The 16,577-nt window shown below is 45.0% G+C and overlaps 1 protein-coding gene across 2 annotated transcripts in view; it reads left to right on the top strand.

Annotated features, from left to right (window-relative positions):
• LOC108601975 (GATA-binding factor C) overlaps positions 1-16,577 on the top strand; it is a 28,788-nt gene that overhangs the window by 6,830 nt on the left and 5,381 nt on the right. Inside the window, exons 3-5 of one of the 2 annotated variants that reach the window (XM_017989969.1) lie at positions 5,797-6,083; positions 6,145-6,298; positions 11,053-11,198. In XM_017989969.1, the coding sequence (XP_017845458.1) occupies positions 5,797-6,083; positions 6,145-6,298; positions 11,053-11,198 (587 nt within the window). Of the gene's footprint in view, positions 1-5,796; positions 6,084-6,144; positions 6,872-11,052; positions 11,199-16,577 lie in introns of both variants that reach the window. The other variant, XM_017989968.1, reaches the window with a different exon arrangement.

Raw genomic sequence — 16,577 nt, 5'->3', positions numbered from 1 at the left:
TTTGTGATAAACTGTTGCTAATACATTTGTGCAGCCGTTTGGGCTTTTGTTGCGCTGCATTTGGCAGTGTCAAGTTTACAAATGACTTTGGCAGCTCGAGCTGCTGCGACATCGTGGCCTTAACTGATCTTCGTAGCAAGCAGCACAGCCCAACCAAGCCAGGCCTAAACTAAATCATAGTCGATTGGCATATTAATCAGGCGAGCTAAAAAGCCATTGTACTCCAGCTAATGTTAAATTGTTAATAGACAATGGCTAATGGCCAATTCCAAGAAGTGACTAACTATCAAAATAGAACAATCTTACCAGGAACTGAACGAGTTAACACGCTTGCGACCACCTTGTTGAGCCGATCAGGTGTAATGCCTGCCCCCCCGCTCCACTCCCCCGCTCATTAACATTGATGAGCAGCGAAATTTGCTCAAACCAGTTTCAGCTACGAAGCGCTGCGAGCTTTGTTTAGCATAAATGCTTTGCTTGCTTTTGGCCAAACAATGCAGCAATAAAAACAACAACAACAGCAATCATAATCGAGGAAAAACATAATGCGTTGTTCTCTCCCTCTCTGGCAAAAATATGTCATCCAAGTGTGTCGCAAGAGACGCCGCCAAAAATTTGTTGCGCAAGGATTCAGACCCCCACCAAAGGCGGTGGCCAAGCCACGATTTTCGTTTGCAGCCTTTTTTGGACTGTTTAGCATAATAATATTTGCTGCTGCTGCTGCCGTCTGCGCATCCTTCGCTGGCGGCGGCGGCGCGTGTGTTTAATAAAATATTTTATTAATATGCGAAAAAGTGGAAACAGCAGCCAACGCGGCTCGACTGGAGCACTCGGCTTGGCTTTGTCGCATCAATTGAATTTCTCAAGTTTAGGCTTATGAATTTATGCAACGTTTTGTGCTTTTGTTGTTGCTTTTGTCTCGCAGCTTTGTCTGCTTTGGGGCCCTTTGTGTTGTGATAAATGTCAACGCGTTCTTATTTATGACATGTGAGGCAGCGCCTGCTTGGTGGTCCACAGCAACAGCAGCAGCCACAATAAGAGCAACAGCAACAGCAGCAGCTTGTCAAAAACACTTCAAACGTTGCGTTGTGTCTGTCGCTGTTTGACTTTGACCAAATTTGGTTGTGTCATATAAAAACTTGTCAATTTTAATGATTTTGCTGACGCTTCGAACTGTCATAAGTGCGCCAAAGGCATGCGAGGCGCGCATCCTGTAACTCACACATGTGTAGCTGTGTGTGTGTGTGTGTGTTTGCTCATTAGCCATGCCTTTGAATGGCCAAAGCACAGAGCGAAACTGTCAACTGTAACTGGGACGGCAACTGGTCAACTGAGCACTGTCGACTTTTGACTGACAGTGGCGGTGCAATCACTCGCACTAGTTGACTGGACTGGCATAAGCTAGAATTTGCATAAATTTATTATGCTTGCGTGCCCAAGGATCAGCATTGACTTGGGCTTGAGCCCAGCTGCAGCCGCAGTTCAATGCACGCGTGTATGTTGCAGCTTTTCGTTTTTGCCACTGACAAACAGCAACAGCAACAACTCTGTGTGGCAGCCGCATTATTAACATTTTTTCAACGGCAGCACCCACCACAAAACAGCAACAGCAACGAAAAAAAGCTGCAAGAAAATGGTGCGGTGTGTGGCAAGCAGCAAACGCAAACAAATGGCAACAAAAATGGCGCATTTCAAACCCTCGACTTGCTGCCTCGCCTTGCTGCAAGTTTTTCGCTCTTTTTAGTCAAGTTTTTTTTTCTTTCTTATATTTAGTGCGGCAACATTGCTGCTGCTGCTGCTGTTGTCGTCTTGTCAACATGTTTTGTGTGCAACATTGCTGCACGTATGCAAAAGCCAAACGCAGGCCACGTAATTCACACGTTAAACTAAATACGCCAAGTGGGCTGCAGCTCAGCGCAGCTCAGTGCTGCTCAGTTATTGAGCAATAAATTGCAATTAAACGCATCTGCAACATAGGCATGTATATTCCAAAAATATGCTGCTAATTGCTTATGAGTGTGGCATGTACATGTTGCGCAACATTCGGTGGCACGGCTAAGCGACTGAGTTGAGTTATTAAACGCATTATCATAAATACAATTGACAACTTATGACTAATGATAAGCTGGCATGCAATTGTTGCAACGCGGTGGCAACTTGCGACTTGAGTTGAGTTGAGTTGCTGCTGCCTCAAGATGGAAATGTAAAGCAAGCCGCGCAAATAAAGTGTTAATAATATAGATGGCAATGGCAGCGCAGTTTGCGCTTAATAAAGGCAGCCAACCTGACTGGCTGGCTGTCAGTCAGCCCAAGCGTCAGTCAGTCAGTCAATTGGCACGCAACTCAGCAGCAGCAGCAGCAAAAGCAAAGAAATAATTAAAACAAACAAGGCGCGCGCAAACTACTGAGCCAAGCAGCTCCCAGCTGAGTCTCAATTTCAGGGCTCAAGGTGTATTTTTATTATTGCTGAGAGCGAGCCTGAGCTGACCTACCTGGCCGGCCGCTTGGTGGTGGCTAAAACTGGAATCCGTTATAGTTTATTGCTGCCGCTTGCCGCATTTTAAATTTGGAGCAGGTGTAACTGAAGCGAGACACTTGACCGCATTTTGGAGCCAAAGTGGCAGACACGCGCCTACTACAAACGCTGCTAGCAGCTGAAAAAAAACAAAAATGCCAAATGAAGTTTCATATCCTGGCCAAGGGTCGCTTATAAATTAATGTTGAATGCGTTGCGCCTGCAGCCGCCAAGCAACCAAACGAAGGCGACTTCAGGATTCACTTGCTGCTAAGTCGCTTTCTGTGTATGATTGATTGTTGCTTAATGTCAGGCGGAAGCAGCTGAAGCTGAATCGACTGACTGACTGACTGACATACGTTACAGCTCTCATGCTTGTCTAGTTAGAAAGAATAGACAGTGGTGTTGCCGATGGGCAAAGCTGAGATACGCACTCATTTGGCGATTTGATTTCGACACAACGATAAGCAGAGCAGAGCAAACTCAACCCCTAATCCGGCATTGGTGTGAATTTAATTTACCAAAGAGCTAGCTAGCAATCCTTTTCTGCCCGTTACATTTGCCACTTTTATCTTGATTCTCTTGCAGTTTCGAATTGTCACACTCGCCATTCGAATCTCGCTCGCTGCTTTGCTTTGTTGCTCAGATCATTCAAATGCGATGCGCTGTTGCTGATAAGAAGAAGAAAACAGAGCACAAACAGCAACTCGCCGCAGCTGCCAATGCATTTTGCTAATTGAATTGCCCAAAAGCTATCGCACTATGGAGTTTTAGGCTTTGCTTTGGCTTTTGTTCGTCACCTGCAGCGATGTCAGCCATTGTCATCTTCAAATGTCAAACACGTCGCGCTAAGTGCGCCGATTGCTGTGCATACAATTAATTATGTCATTCACGTTGGCGTCTTTGACTTGGTGCTGCAATTAAAAGGCGCTTTCGTTTCGTTCAATTCGATTCCGTATACGAGACTTTTGAGTTACAGAGCTGACATCTTAGACGTACAGGCGCTGAGAGTTGACTTCACTTTGGCTCAAAGCTGAGCTAAGCGCTTGTCAAACGCTTTTAAAACGCCACACAAATGTCCAAGCCTGGCTTTTTCGAGTGTCTACACACACACAGAGACATACACACACATATATACATCACGTATGTGATGTTGTTACGGCGGCTTTTGTGGCTTTGATCTGTCAGTTTGAAGAAATCAAGCGCAGGCCAAAAACTTCAAATTGTTGTTTTCAGTGCTGCTGCTGCTGCTGCTGTAGCGTTTTTTATTTATTTGTTGTTGTACTCACTGTTGTTGAGATTTTTTTATTGTTATTATTATGGTTGTTGTTGCTGTTGTTGTTGTGTAGAACGTGTCAGCCAGGCTTTTGGCTTGGGGGACGACCAAGGGCACGACAACGACATCGCCGCTTTTCACCAGCACGAGCTTTGCATACCGACAATGACAACAACAACAACAACAGCAGCAGCAACAAAAAAATGTCGCTGTTTCTATGTGTGTGTGTGTGTGTGTGTTTTTGCAACTTTAATTGCTGTACTCAACTTGATTTATTAGCGAATTGTTTTATACAAAAGATGCCAACAGCCTCTGCCAAGCATTAACAGTGACTCATTGAGCGCTTAACAGCGCGGCCTTAACATTAACAGCGCTCTGTTATCTGCAACACCATCGCAAATTGAAAGCTGCATTGCTGCAATTAAAGCAACGATCGGTCATTGATTTCAGTCAAGCGGCACTCAATGTGCGACAGAGCGAGCAGCGAGTGCAAGCGAGACAGCGCATGCGTTCCAACGCATATAATTTGGCATGTCCAATGCGCTTATTTTAACAAAATTATACACACAGCGCCTGCTGCGATGACGACTTCATATCGAAAAGTATATGCGATTATATTGATATTGATTGTTGAATGCCACATTGTGGGGCACGTAGCTGCAATTGAGCCTGCGACTGAGCGCTGTCTGCACAATTGTCTTTCGGGGCGCAAAAGTGTGAAGTTTGCTTTGTAACAAGCAGCCAGCCAATTGAGGCATTGCAATGCCAACTGAGACAGCAGCAGCAATAAGCGCGTCTGCAACTGTTGCTGTTGCTGTTGCGACTGCTGCTGCTGCTGCATAATTTCTATAATCAGACACACGTACATATAATATCGACGCTAAAGCACTGTTATTAGGATAATCAAATGAATATTATCGCAGGCAGCGATCAATCGCAGCAACAGCAGCAGCAGCAGCAATAGTTGCTTGGCCTTTGATTGCTGCGGCTTGGCTTATACCCTTTGGCTTGGCGGCTGCTTAACTCTTTATTTTTTTGCAATATGCGCAGCCAAATGTCAAATTGATTTATTGATAGCCGCGCTTATGTCTAAATAAAATATTTAATTATGCATTGTTGTTGCTCGAGTAGAGCATTGCGCATTCGTTGTGCTGCTGATAGCTTTATTTGGATATAATTTGTGGCTAATCCATCTCGACGTGCATTGAACTGACTGACCTACTGTTAGACAGAGTTATGTTGCAGATTTCATAGCAACTGTTGCTGCTGCTGCTGCTGCATAATCAAAAATAATTTCACATACAAACAAGCCCCAAAGCTAACAAAAAAATATGAACGTAGCCCAGGCTAATATTAATGATAATAATAAGAATAAGTGCGCCTCAAACAATTGCAACACCCCGCGCGCCAGGATGCGGACTTGGACTGCGACTTGGCGCACATAAATCTCACTTGGTGTCCGCTAAATTATACACTGCCAGACATTTAGGCTACACTTTCGGCCCAGGCAGCCGAGCGGGGCCGCTGATCGATCTTTTTAGCTTTGGGACAAAAGTTTAACGCGATTGTTTATGATACAAATTAAACAATTTATGACAATGCAGCAGCAGCAGCAGCAACAGTTGAAGCTGCTGCCAAGTTAGTCTGGCCATATGCAAAGTCTGCCGCAAGCAAATGTGGTCAGTGCCTTACTGACTGAGGAACAGCAGCAGCGGCAGCAGCAACTGTTGCTCTGGTGTTTCATAAATTATAACGCAGCGTTTTTCCGCCTTGGTGTGTAAATCGGCAAAGAGAACAACGTCATTTATTATGCATTTTTTATCGCTTCTGGTCTGGCATCTGCTTCTTAGCTACAGCTGTAGTTGCTGCTCTCTCGTCTCTGCCGACTCTGGCGACTTAGGCGTTTAATCTTCGTTATAAGTTTTGGGCCATAATTGATTTAATGCAGCATTTAAGTTGATTTTTTGGCGCGTTTTATTAAATTCTTATCTCTTCGTCTTTGCAGCCTCCCGCATGCCCTCCTCACATGCCACGCCCCAAGTGTGCCGGCCGCACTTTCACACGCCGCTCAGTCCATGGCTAACCAGCGAACACAAATCGTTTGCACCCGCCAGCGCCTGGGGCATGGGTCAATTCGCGTGCCCCCAGGAGCCGCAAGTGGAGCACAAGCTGGGCCAGGTGGGCCAGAGTCATCAGACAACAGCCGCCGGCCAGCATTCGTTTCCATTCCCACCCACACCGCCAAAGGACTCCACGCCCGACTCAGTACAAACCGGCCCATCCGAGTATCAGGTAAGCAAACAGCCCCACCCAATCTTGCAAAGCAATCCATTGGCTAACTTTTTAATTGCAGGCCGTGATGAACGCGTTTATGCATCAGCAGGCCACGGGCTCTACCTCACTGACGGACGCCAGCTGTGCGCTGGACATCAAGCCCTCCATACAGAATGGCGGCGCCTCTGCCGCGCATCCACCCACGCAGTCCTCGGCGCCCAAGCAGCGCGAAGGTAGTAGCAACAATACAAATAGCTCAAATAGCAGCAGCAGCAGCAGCGGTGGCGCTAGTCAAGCGACGCAGCAGCAGCAGCAGCAACAACAACAGCAGCAGCAGCAGCAGCAGCAGCAACAGCAGCAGCAGCAAGTGAACAACAGCAATGCCTCCGCCTCCGCTACCGCCAGCGCGACAACATCGAACGGTCTGTTCGATGGCACCGCTCAGGCGCACTATGCGGCCAACAATGCCAACAGCTATGCCGACGGCAGCTATGCCAGCTACCATCATGCGGCAGCGCAGCATCAAGCGGCTGTGGCAGCCGCCAACATGTTCCAAAGTTCCTCCGTTGCGGCGGCTGCAGTGCGTCACAGCATGGCGGCGGCGCATCATCATCACAGTCACAGTCATCATCATGCTGGCGCTGCTGGCTCCAGCGGCAGCGCGAGCATGCATCTTGGTGTTGGCGGCAGCGGCGGTGGCATGGCTGGTGGCATGGCGACCAGTGGCATGCACAGCAGCAGCAGCGGTGCAAGCGGCGCTGGTGGCGACTCCAAGCCTGTGCGCACGAAGCCACGGACAAGTGCTGGTAAGCAAGACAAAAGTTAAAAAACACACATTTGCGATATCGGTGTGGGTGAATATGCATTGTTCCAAATTGAAAACGATAAACGATCCGAGATCAAGGACGTTAACGATTTGCTTATTTAGATCTGTGTGTTGTCACTGCAAAACACTGAAACGTTGATTTAGTTTTAATTTAAGTTTTAAGTTCGTTTTAAGTAGATTTTAATTTTTAGCTTTGATTTCTTTCATTTTCACACGCTACACACGCTCACGTGGGAAGCAACCGAGACACTTAACTGCACTCGCTCTCTCTTTCACACACGCTCTTTCTATCTCTCTCTTTTAAACTGCATACTGCGCCTGGTGGCTCGGCGGCCACTTGAGCATGCTTCCTGCTGAGCTCGCTCTTAATATATTTTCTTGTTACGCCCTCGCTGCAAAACTTAACGCTTGCATTGCGTATACGCCGCATGCGCCGCACCATGCAATTCGCCACAATGACAACAACAACAACAGCAGCAAGACTTCAATGCTATTGTCAACGCTTTTGGGTCTGACTTCAACTTGTTGTTGTTGTGGTTGTCGTTGTCGTTTTATGTTGTAGTTGTTAATTACTTCATGTTGCTGCTGCTCACACACACACGCACTAGCAACACACACATGCACTTATTCGCATACGCTGCGGAAGTTAGCTGCTGCACCTGCTATGCCAACGTCGCAGCCGGTTTCGCATGTCTTTGGCCTGACAGCAGCAGCAGCAGCAGCAGCAACAGCAACAGCAACAACGACAACTTTATAGCGTCGCTGCTATGCGTGAGAGTTTCAGAGGCTCAAGCGAGGGTCAGTTGCAACCCCCGTGCAAGCCGCAGCTGCCTTTGGCTAATTAACAGCTAGCTGTTAAGCCACTGTTGTTTAGCCACTGCTACTGTTAACAGAACTCTGTGCCAACAACAATCGCTTGTTGGAAGCTGCGGGCTGACAAAATGTTTTGCCTGCGCTGCATTTTATTCGAATGCTCTTTGCTTTTTTGTCTCGTTGTTGTTGTTGCTTATTTATCGTTTATCGCATCGCTTGCGATAAGTATTTCGGGCGCAAGAACATGTGTCCAGCTCTGTGCCCCAAATCAATAGCAGCCCGCACTGCCTGCTGCCCCTGCCGCTGCTCCTCACAAGCTGCAGAGTTGGGGCATGTTGCAAGTTCGGTTTGGTTTATGCTGCGCCTGCGCCTTGACCAAATTGATTGGATGCCATTTGGGCTTTTGTCAGGTGAAAATAAAAAATGTTGTGAATGAGCTTTAAGTAATTGATATGGGTGCACACACACACACACACACGCACACACAGGCCCAAAAGCATTCCCGAGCAGCCTTCACTCAATCAGCTGAAGCCGCAGCCAAGCTCCAAGTTCCAGTTCGTCTTGCTCGTCTCTCTCGCTGTCTTGGCTTAACAGCAGGGATGGGATGAGCTGCCTTGTGTGTGCCTGGGCATTGTTCCTTTGTCCAATGCTTGACAGCTGTGGCCTTAAAATGAGGCGCTTGCTGTTTATTTGTGGCATGCCACGCATGCTCCCAGTTGACGCTGCCTCGTGTAAATTATTCATACTAAGCGCATTCTTCACACACACACACACACACACACACACACTTAAGTTTGCTTTTTATATATTTCATTTATTTGTTGCATTTTCATTTTTCATACGAGCAAAATACCAAATTTATCAAATTCAACAAACAACAACAAACTATTTACTCACAGATCCATGTGTCTTTTGTCTTGTTCACCAGTAAGCAACTGTCCTAACTAACTATCTATCTATCTACTAACCAACTATAACTATCTACCTATATGTGTTTGTATTTAAGTAGCATAAATATTTATTAATAATAAGCCTAACGACAAACAAACGAGCAACAGCAACAGCCAACTAATTAAAGCTGCAGTTGAGCCACAAGATCAGTTGAGTCTGCCCACATACAAATTAAACAGAATTCGAGAAAAACGAGAGAGAAAAAAAAGGTACAACACATAAATTCTAAACAATTATGGCCACTGACGCCAAATGTCAAATCAAGCAGCGTCCACAGTTAGTTAGACCTTTAAACCCAAGAGACCTTTATGCCAAATCAGACCCTAAAAACAGGTTCAGAGCAGCTCCAGACAATGTCACACGGACCCGTGGCCGTTAAAAAAACAACAACTGAGACCAACAAAAATGTATAAAACAAAACTGAAACCCAAAGAAGAGCACACGAAAACGAAATACCAAAGTGTGCACAAATTTCCAAGAAATTACAACGCAATGCTGTGGATGATATGATGCTTGGGCCTGGACCACAGCCAGCACTAAAGAAGAAACAGTTATAGACTGGCTACTAAATCATAGGCCAACCTGCTACGTGTGTTTGGCTGGTTGGCTGGAAAATAAAACACAATCAAAAATAAAGTGAAAAACTGTCAGTTGGCTGGCCCAAGCTGGCGACAAGCAAATTGTAATCAAAACAAAAAAAAAACACACACGTTGTTGTTGCAACAACAAAAGGATCTTTGTGCAACGTTGCGCGTGCGCCTTGTGGCCTTTGTACAAAAAGTGGGCAAGCAGCAGCTAAAAAACATCATTAACACATTTGATTTATTAACTGGCGAGTGGCGAACTTACCCGGAATAGAACAAACCACACAATGCCACCAATGCCACAAATGCTGCAGTTTATAGCTCAATATATGCCAAGAGTTGCAACAGCAGCAGCAAGCAGCTCAGCCATAAAGGCAACGAGAGGCAAATTAAGTGCTCAGGCATATAAAACAATCATATTTGTGTTATGAAAAACAAACAAAAGCGAGCGAGAGGCGAAATATAATTTATGCAATTTTTATGCTGTGGGTGTTGCCTTTTTGATTGGCGGCAATTTGGCTTGCCCCACAGGCATTTGTGTTACGCAGCCAAATGTGCGGCAATTAAAATACAAAAAGTTGTACGCAAGATAGGCAAGTTTTCGTTTAAATGAAAACAAATGAACTGTTTATTTAAGCTACGGCTCCCATGGCCCGGACGCTTGGTGTGGACTTCATGCTGCGCAGCTGAACACGCAGAACGTTTAATTTAATTTCTTTGAAAGCCTCAAAACAAAATGCCTGGCATGCCAAACAAGGACACACGCGCTCATGTGTCCTGTGTGCTGTGCGTGGTCAAATCAGGTGAAGCTCTTAAAAAAAGAAACCACTGTCATCAAAATAGCAAACAGTATGTCTGGCCTAATGGCCAACAAGCAGGCAACGAGTTGACAAACGCACTTAATGAGACCCACCCCCCACCACCGCCAGTGGGTGTGTTGGCTAATATTCAATAAAAAGTTATTATGTTAATATAAAAACGAAAAGCTCATGCGCCCATGTAAAGCGCAGCGTTAATTAATTACAACAAACATAACTGTGTGTTTGCCCCAAAAAGTAGCGTTAAATCTTTGGCTTTATGACTAAATTTCAATTTCAAAACAAGCAGACCACAAACAAAGCCCATTTAGTGGCGTCATTAAATGAGTAAAGAATCTACTTACTGGCAAACAATATAAGGCCAAGAGACAAAGGGCCCAAAAGCAACTGTAACGCAAACGTTAATAACGCGTTACATTTGCAACTTCATTTTGTGTGTGTGTGTGTGTGTGCCAAGCTCAAGTCGCTTACAAATTATGCCTAAAGTTATTCAAATGAGTTGCGTTTGCCAGCTGCAGGAAAAATGCCACAAACAAAAAAAAAAACAATAACAACTAGCACAGTTAGTTGCTTGTGTTGTGGGTGAGCGAACGGACAGAGAGACAGACAGACGAACGTTCGCAGCGCTGCTTAATTAAAATGTGTAGAGTCAGCCGAGCTGCTGCAGCGCCAGCTCCAACCCCAGCGAATCCATCATTTCCGCTTCCATGCGTTTGTGCCAGCAAAAAAATTCAACCAAAAAGTAAAAAAGAAAAGAGACTGAGAAACAGCTGAAAAATGTGTGCCGCTGTTGCTGTTGCTGCTGCTGCTGCTGCTGTTGTCGTCGCTGTTGCTTATAGTTTAACAGGCTGCAGCATTGTTGTTGTTATTGTTGTTATTGTTGTCTGCGCTTGAGGCTAAGCTTAAGAATACGCTAATTGCATTAACTCAAATGAACTTTTAATATTTATTTTGTTTACATTTTTTTTTGTGGTTTTTTCTCTTTTGCCTTGCAGAGGGTCGCGAATGTGTAAATTGTGGAGCAACCTCAACGCCGCTGTGGCGACGCGATGGCACTGGCCACTATCTGTGCAATGCCTGCGGTCTATACTACAAAATGAACGGACAGAATCGGCCGCTGATTAAGCCAAAGCGAAGACTGGTAAGTGACAAGTTAACAGTACGTTCAATAAATTTCAATTCCATGGAATTTGCTGTCGCATCAATCTCAGCGCGCGTTGCTGTCGCCAAAAGCCATAAAGCCAGCGTGAAAGTTCTCAAATGTCATAATAATTTCCAAGAACACACGCACACACACACACACACAAAGAGAAGAGTATATTTAATTATCATGCTGTTGACTAGCTGGCGTCTTGATTGCGAGTCGAGCTGAGTGAACGCTTTGGCTGATAAGCATCAAGGCGCATCATCATTATCACTTAACGCACTAAAAACATAATCAGCAGCCCAGGCAACAGTTCGACTGCGACTGCGACTGCGTCCAAGTCACAATTTGTGTGTGGGTTATGAAGATGCAGCAATGTCGAGCTGCCCCTCAGTCGCTCGCTCTGTTGCTTGTTGTCCAGGCACATTATCGTTTTTTATCGAGCGTGCGCATCAACAGCAACAAACTATGAAAATATATGTAACGTTGTCTGTCCGTAGCGCTGGCAGTGCTGCTGCTGCAGCTGATGTAGCTGGCGCCAGGGCAAACGAAAGACTTAAGCAACGAACTCACACGCTGTCACTGCTGCGTGTGAAAGAGAAAGCATTCTCAGCAGCAGCAGCAACAGCAACAGCAACAGCCACAAACATACTTATACAAAATTAGTCCATTAAACATGCGTAAAACCAAAACAAGCCACAGCAACAACAACAACAACAACAACAACTGTTAAACTGCTGCCAGGTTTGCGTCTTGGCTGCTACGCGTTGATTTTTTATTGGCATTTAAATCGTATGCATTTTGATTGCATAACATTAACATAAATAAACGATTATTGAAGCCACAGCTCCAAATGAAAACAGAGAAACAAACCAACACACACTCGCAACTGACGTGCCATGCCTCAGCCCCAACCCCATGCCCATGCCCAGGGAATTCCCAAGAAATTCACAGCTGGAAGCGCGCTGCGTCTCTCTCTCTCTGTGTGTGTGTGTGGGAGCTTGAAGTGTTTGTTGATTTCTCGTTGACAAAATATGCAACAAATTAAAATTTATGTGCGTTGCTTTGACTTATGGCAGGCCAAGCGATCACGGCGCGAGCGAGAGAGCAGCAGGATGCAGCGCATCAATGTCCTTTGGCCATTGGCACTGGCCATGAAATGCAATTCAATTGTTTCGCTTCGATTTGAAGCTGCCACACTGGGTGGCAATTGTATTGATTTTTGCAATAGCAGACAACAGACTCGACTCCACTCCACTCCACTCGACTCGTTTCGATTGGCAACTGCGACTGAGGGTCGCTCAGCGCTTGCTTTGCATACGTTTGTGGCCCAAGCCCAAGCTGCTGCTGCTGCACCTGCCCCGCTGGACGTGGCTTCAACTTCAACTTCAACTGCGCGCATCTCATTGTCTGCTCTGCCACCTTTAATTAAATTTCCGAATTGTATGAAAACAGTCAACAAGTCGTAACTTGAACAGCATAAAAGTTCTGCTGTTGTTGTTGCTTTTGTTGCTGAAACAGAACAATGCAAATTTTTAATTTATGTATTTTAGCCTGCAAGCGAAGCCCAGTCAAGCTACAACAATAACAACATCAACATCAACACAGTCGCCTTCGCTTACATATGTTTGCAACTCTTGTTGCTGTTGTTGTTGCAGCTCATTGTTGTTGCTGTTGCACGTATTTTTGGCTGGCCAAGCAGCCGCTGGCATTTCAATAATTTCATTTAATTATAAGGCCAATAAAAAAAACTAAAACAAAATATGCTTGCGCCACTCACCGCCGCCGCCGCCGCCGCAGGCTTAGGCGGCGTTGTAGGCGCGTCCAGGCCAAGCCCCAGCATATGACACAGCCTTCAATGGATTTGTCACATTTAGCAGCCCGAGCCCAAGCAAGCAACTGCTACTAACTGTGGCTAATTGCAAATGCATGTTAACTGTTTAGCTAAGCGCACAGCTGTTAAGGTCAGCAAGCAGTCAAAGCCAAGAGCGGGCGCATCTTAGCGGCAGCAGCAGCAGCAGGCAGCAGCAGATCGTGACTTAGAAACATAAACCAATGGCAGCGAGGCGGGCGGGCGGGGGTGAAAAGGGCGGCGCCTTGCATTTTGCATAATATTTATGCCTCAGTCGCTTTTTGTATTTTAATTTATGCGAATTTTCACACAATAAATTGTACAAAACGTTTGTTGTTGTTGTTGCCTTTGCATTCGCTGCAAAATTGTTTATTTTTATGCTTATTACATTGGCTTATGTCATTTGCATGCAAAGACTGCAGCAGCAACAACAACAACAACAACAAGTTGTCTATGCCATTTTAGCTTTGTTAGTCGTGTTGCTGTTGCTGCTGCTGCTGCTGTTGTTGTTGTTGTAACAATAAACACATCAACACTTGACACAATCATTTATAAATGAATTATTTAAGCTGCGCCGCCAGCGCTTAATTAATTATTGATCAAACGCGTATTTCAACGCTAGTAAACTACAACATTAACTAGTCAGCATTAGCGACTATTTAACGGCATTTAAATAAATGCAATTAAATTAGCAAATGCTCTCAAAACAGATCAATTTAAAATTTTACATATTTGATAGACAACCCGCTGTGTCCGAAATCAAAGCGGCAATCATTCAACAAATTATTGACAGCGCCTGACTCGACAGTATTGTAACAATAACAACAACAACAACAACAACAACAACAAATTCTAATTAACACATTTTCGTGGCAAGTTGTTGTTGCCCCAATGCGCGCCATATGTGCCTTAGACTACTAAACGAGCAGCGATCGAGGCGCGGAGCTGGTAGCTCAACCCTTTTTTGGCGTGGGAATTTCGCGCATATATAGACGAATTGAAAGCAAAGCAAGAGGCAGCAATTCTGGAGGCTGTGACGGCCAAAAAATTAAATGCAAGGGCGGGCGGCAGACGCTGCGCGTATAAATCAAGCAGAAAGCACAAAATGCGCGCCAAATGAAAGTCAAAGTCGATCGAAAATCGAATCAAAACTAAAGCAACAACAACAACTAAAGCAGTCCAATAACAATAACAGCCCCAACAGCATAAAAGTTCAATGCACGTTTAGGCTGCAAACGGGGCGTATACGCAATCGAGCGCATTAAGTCGCCTGGGCCTGGGCCAAAGGGCTTGCGCGCTTGCCTTTTACTTGTCGAGCTGGGGCGCTAGGATCTTGTTAAGAGCTGCAGCTCATTTCGTCAAGTGGGCTGCTCAGCCTAATGCCATTAAAGTGCACTTGAAAGAGAGAGAGAGAGAGGGAGAGCAACGTCGTCGCTGCTGACGAACCTGCGCAGTCTCAAAACTGAAACTTGAGCCCTTTGCTGCGTTGCAGATCAATTAAAAATTAACGATATGAAAACGGGGCGTGCCAATAATATAATGAAACAAAGCAGTCAAGCAGCAGCAGTGCAAGAGCGAGATAGCAATAGAGAGAGAGCGAGTTGCAGATGATTAAGACTGTGCGCTGCCTGCTGCTGCTGCTGGCAGCTTGTTAATGACCATTGATCAACGGGCCTGACTGCGTCCTCAGGTGCTTTACGCCTTGCCCCAGCCTTGCACTCCTTCTACTCCTTCTACTCGGCTGTGCTGCCAGGCGCATTAAAGCGCACACTCGAAATGTCGAATGTCCAAAGCTATTTAATATGCAAAGCCATAATTTTGCACAGCTCCTACCCAACCGAAAGGGTTGCCTTGCATTTTCTAAGCACAGCACAGCCCAGCCCCAGTCCTCAGCCCTTAGACAATGGCAATATGTGAAAATGAGCTCAAGCACGCAGCAGCGTCACGACAAAAAGCGCGTGTTAAGCGCCCATTCATTTCGGCAGCTGCTGCTGCTGCTGCTAGTAGCACTGACTAGCCAGCAGCACTAACTATATAATTTATACTAGCCAAACACACACACACGTGTGTGTTGCTGCAGTTGCAGTTGAGCCAGTGACAAATATTAATGACAATTTTCATGCCTTCACAAATCGTAGCAAAGCTTACAAAAAATATATATATATATATGCATTAATTTGCATAAATTCTTTGTTTACTGTTGCCTTTTGTATACGAAAACTAGATCTGTGCCATGTTTGACAAGTTAACGTTTTTTACAGCTGCAGAAAGTTCGACGCGTCTGCGTCTGCTCGTTAAATTCATTGAGCAGCATTAATGAGCGACATTAATAGCTTTGTGTGTTTGCTTGTTGTTTAATGCTGTTAACTTGGCACTATAACATTTTATTGATTTTGTTTAGTTGTGGTGTGATTTTTAGCAACAACAAATGTTTTAATTAGCCAAATGTGGTTACAACTCTTCTAAAACACAAAAACGTTGCTCAGGAAATGAGCGCAAAAATAAAAAACCATTTGAATTTTTAAATTAAATTTCACAGCCACAGACAGACATGCGCCTGCAGTTAGACTGTGCGCATATATAGCACAGTAACTGTTATGGCACGGACATTTTGTTGGGCACAAGCGCCAACCCCCAACTTCAGCTTTGAGGCTACATTACCCAAGTCAAAGCGGCAGCATCAGATATACAAAATTTCGTTGCGCTGCTGCCTGAGATCTGAGCGCTATCTTTTGCCATCTTGCTCTTTGTATGTGTGTGTGGCTCCAAAACAACCCCCAAAAGAGCGCCAAAGCAGCAGCAGCAGCAGCAGCAGAGGGTTGCGTACAATTTAATGAATGTTTTGTCAGATAAAAATACAGAGAGAATACAAAAAAAAAAGACGACATAGCTGATAAAATGTAACACGCACACACACAGTTACAGCTGCAGATACATAATGTATATATATTTTATATAGAGAGAGTGAGCAAGAGCAAGAGACAGCCTGCCCCCAAGTAAAAGATGTTACACTGAGATAAGCGCAACATTTGCTGGGCAACTGAGCTGCTGTTCTATGTATCTGTAACTCCAGCTACAGCTACAGCTTCAGTTGTGCCCCCGCCCCCGCCCCAGTACTTGGTTGCGCTTTATATCTAAGATGGCAAAGGGCATTGCCATGCAAGGCGCACAAAAGCTGCGCAATAAATAGAACTCGACAGACTGCCCCCGTAGCTTTTACATAACACATAACACTCGACTATATACATAGCTTTAAGTATTTACTGTTTATAAATTGTGCAGCTTTAAAATGTTGGCAGACATTTTGTGTGTGAAATAAATCAACGCAAGGTGTTTGCAACAAAAGCGCATTTTGTCATGCTTAAGCGCATTGATAAATCACAATTTATGAAGTCACACACACACAATCATGTATGTATATGTATGTGTGTGTGTGCTATCAGCAGCGCCATCTTGTTTGTTTGGCGCTTGCGCCTTTTGCATTTCAATTAAAATAAAAATATGTACGTCACTTGTTTGACAGT

Source organism: Drosophila busckii, chromosome 3R (genome assembly GCF_011750605.1).
Source record: "Drosophila busckii strain San Diego stock center, stock number 13000-0081.31 chromosome 3R, ASM1175060v1, whole genome shotgun sequence".
In the NCBI taxonomy this organism is placed as follows: domain Eukaryota; kingdom Metazoa; phylum Arthropoda; class Insecta; order Diptera; family Drosophilidae; genus Drosophila; species Drosophila busckii.
This window is presented reverse-complemented; position numbering and strand designations above follow the sequence as displayed.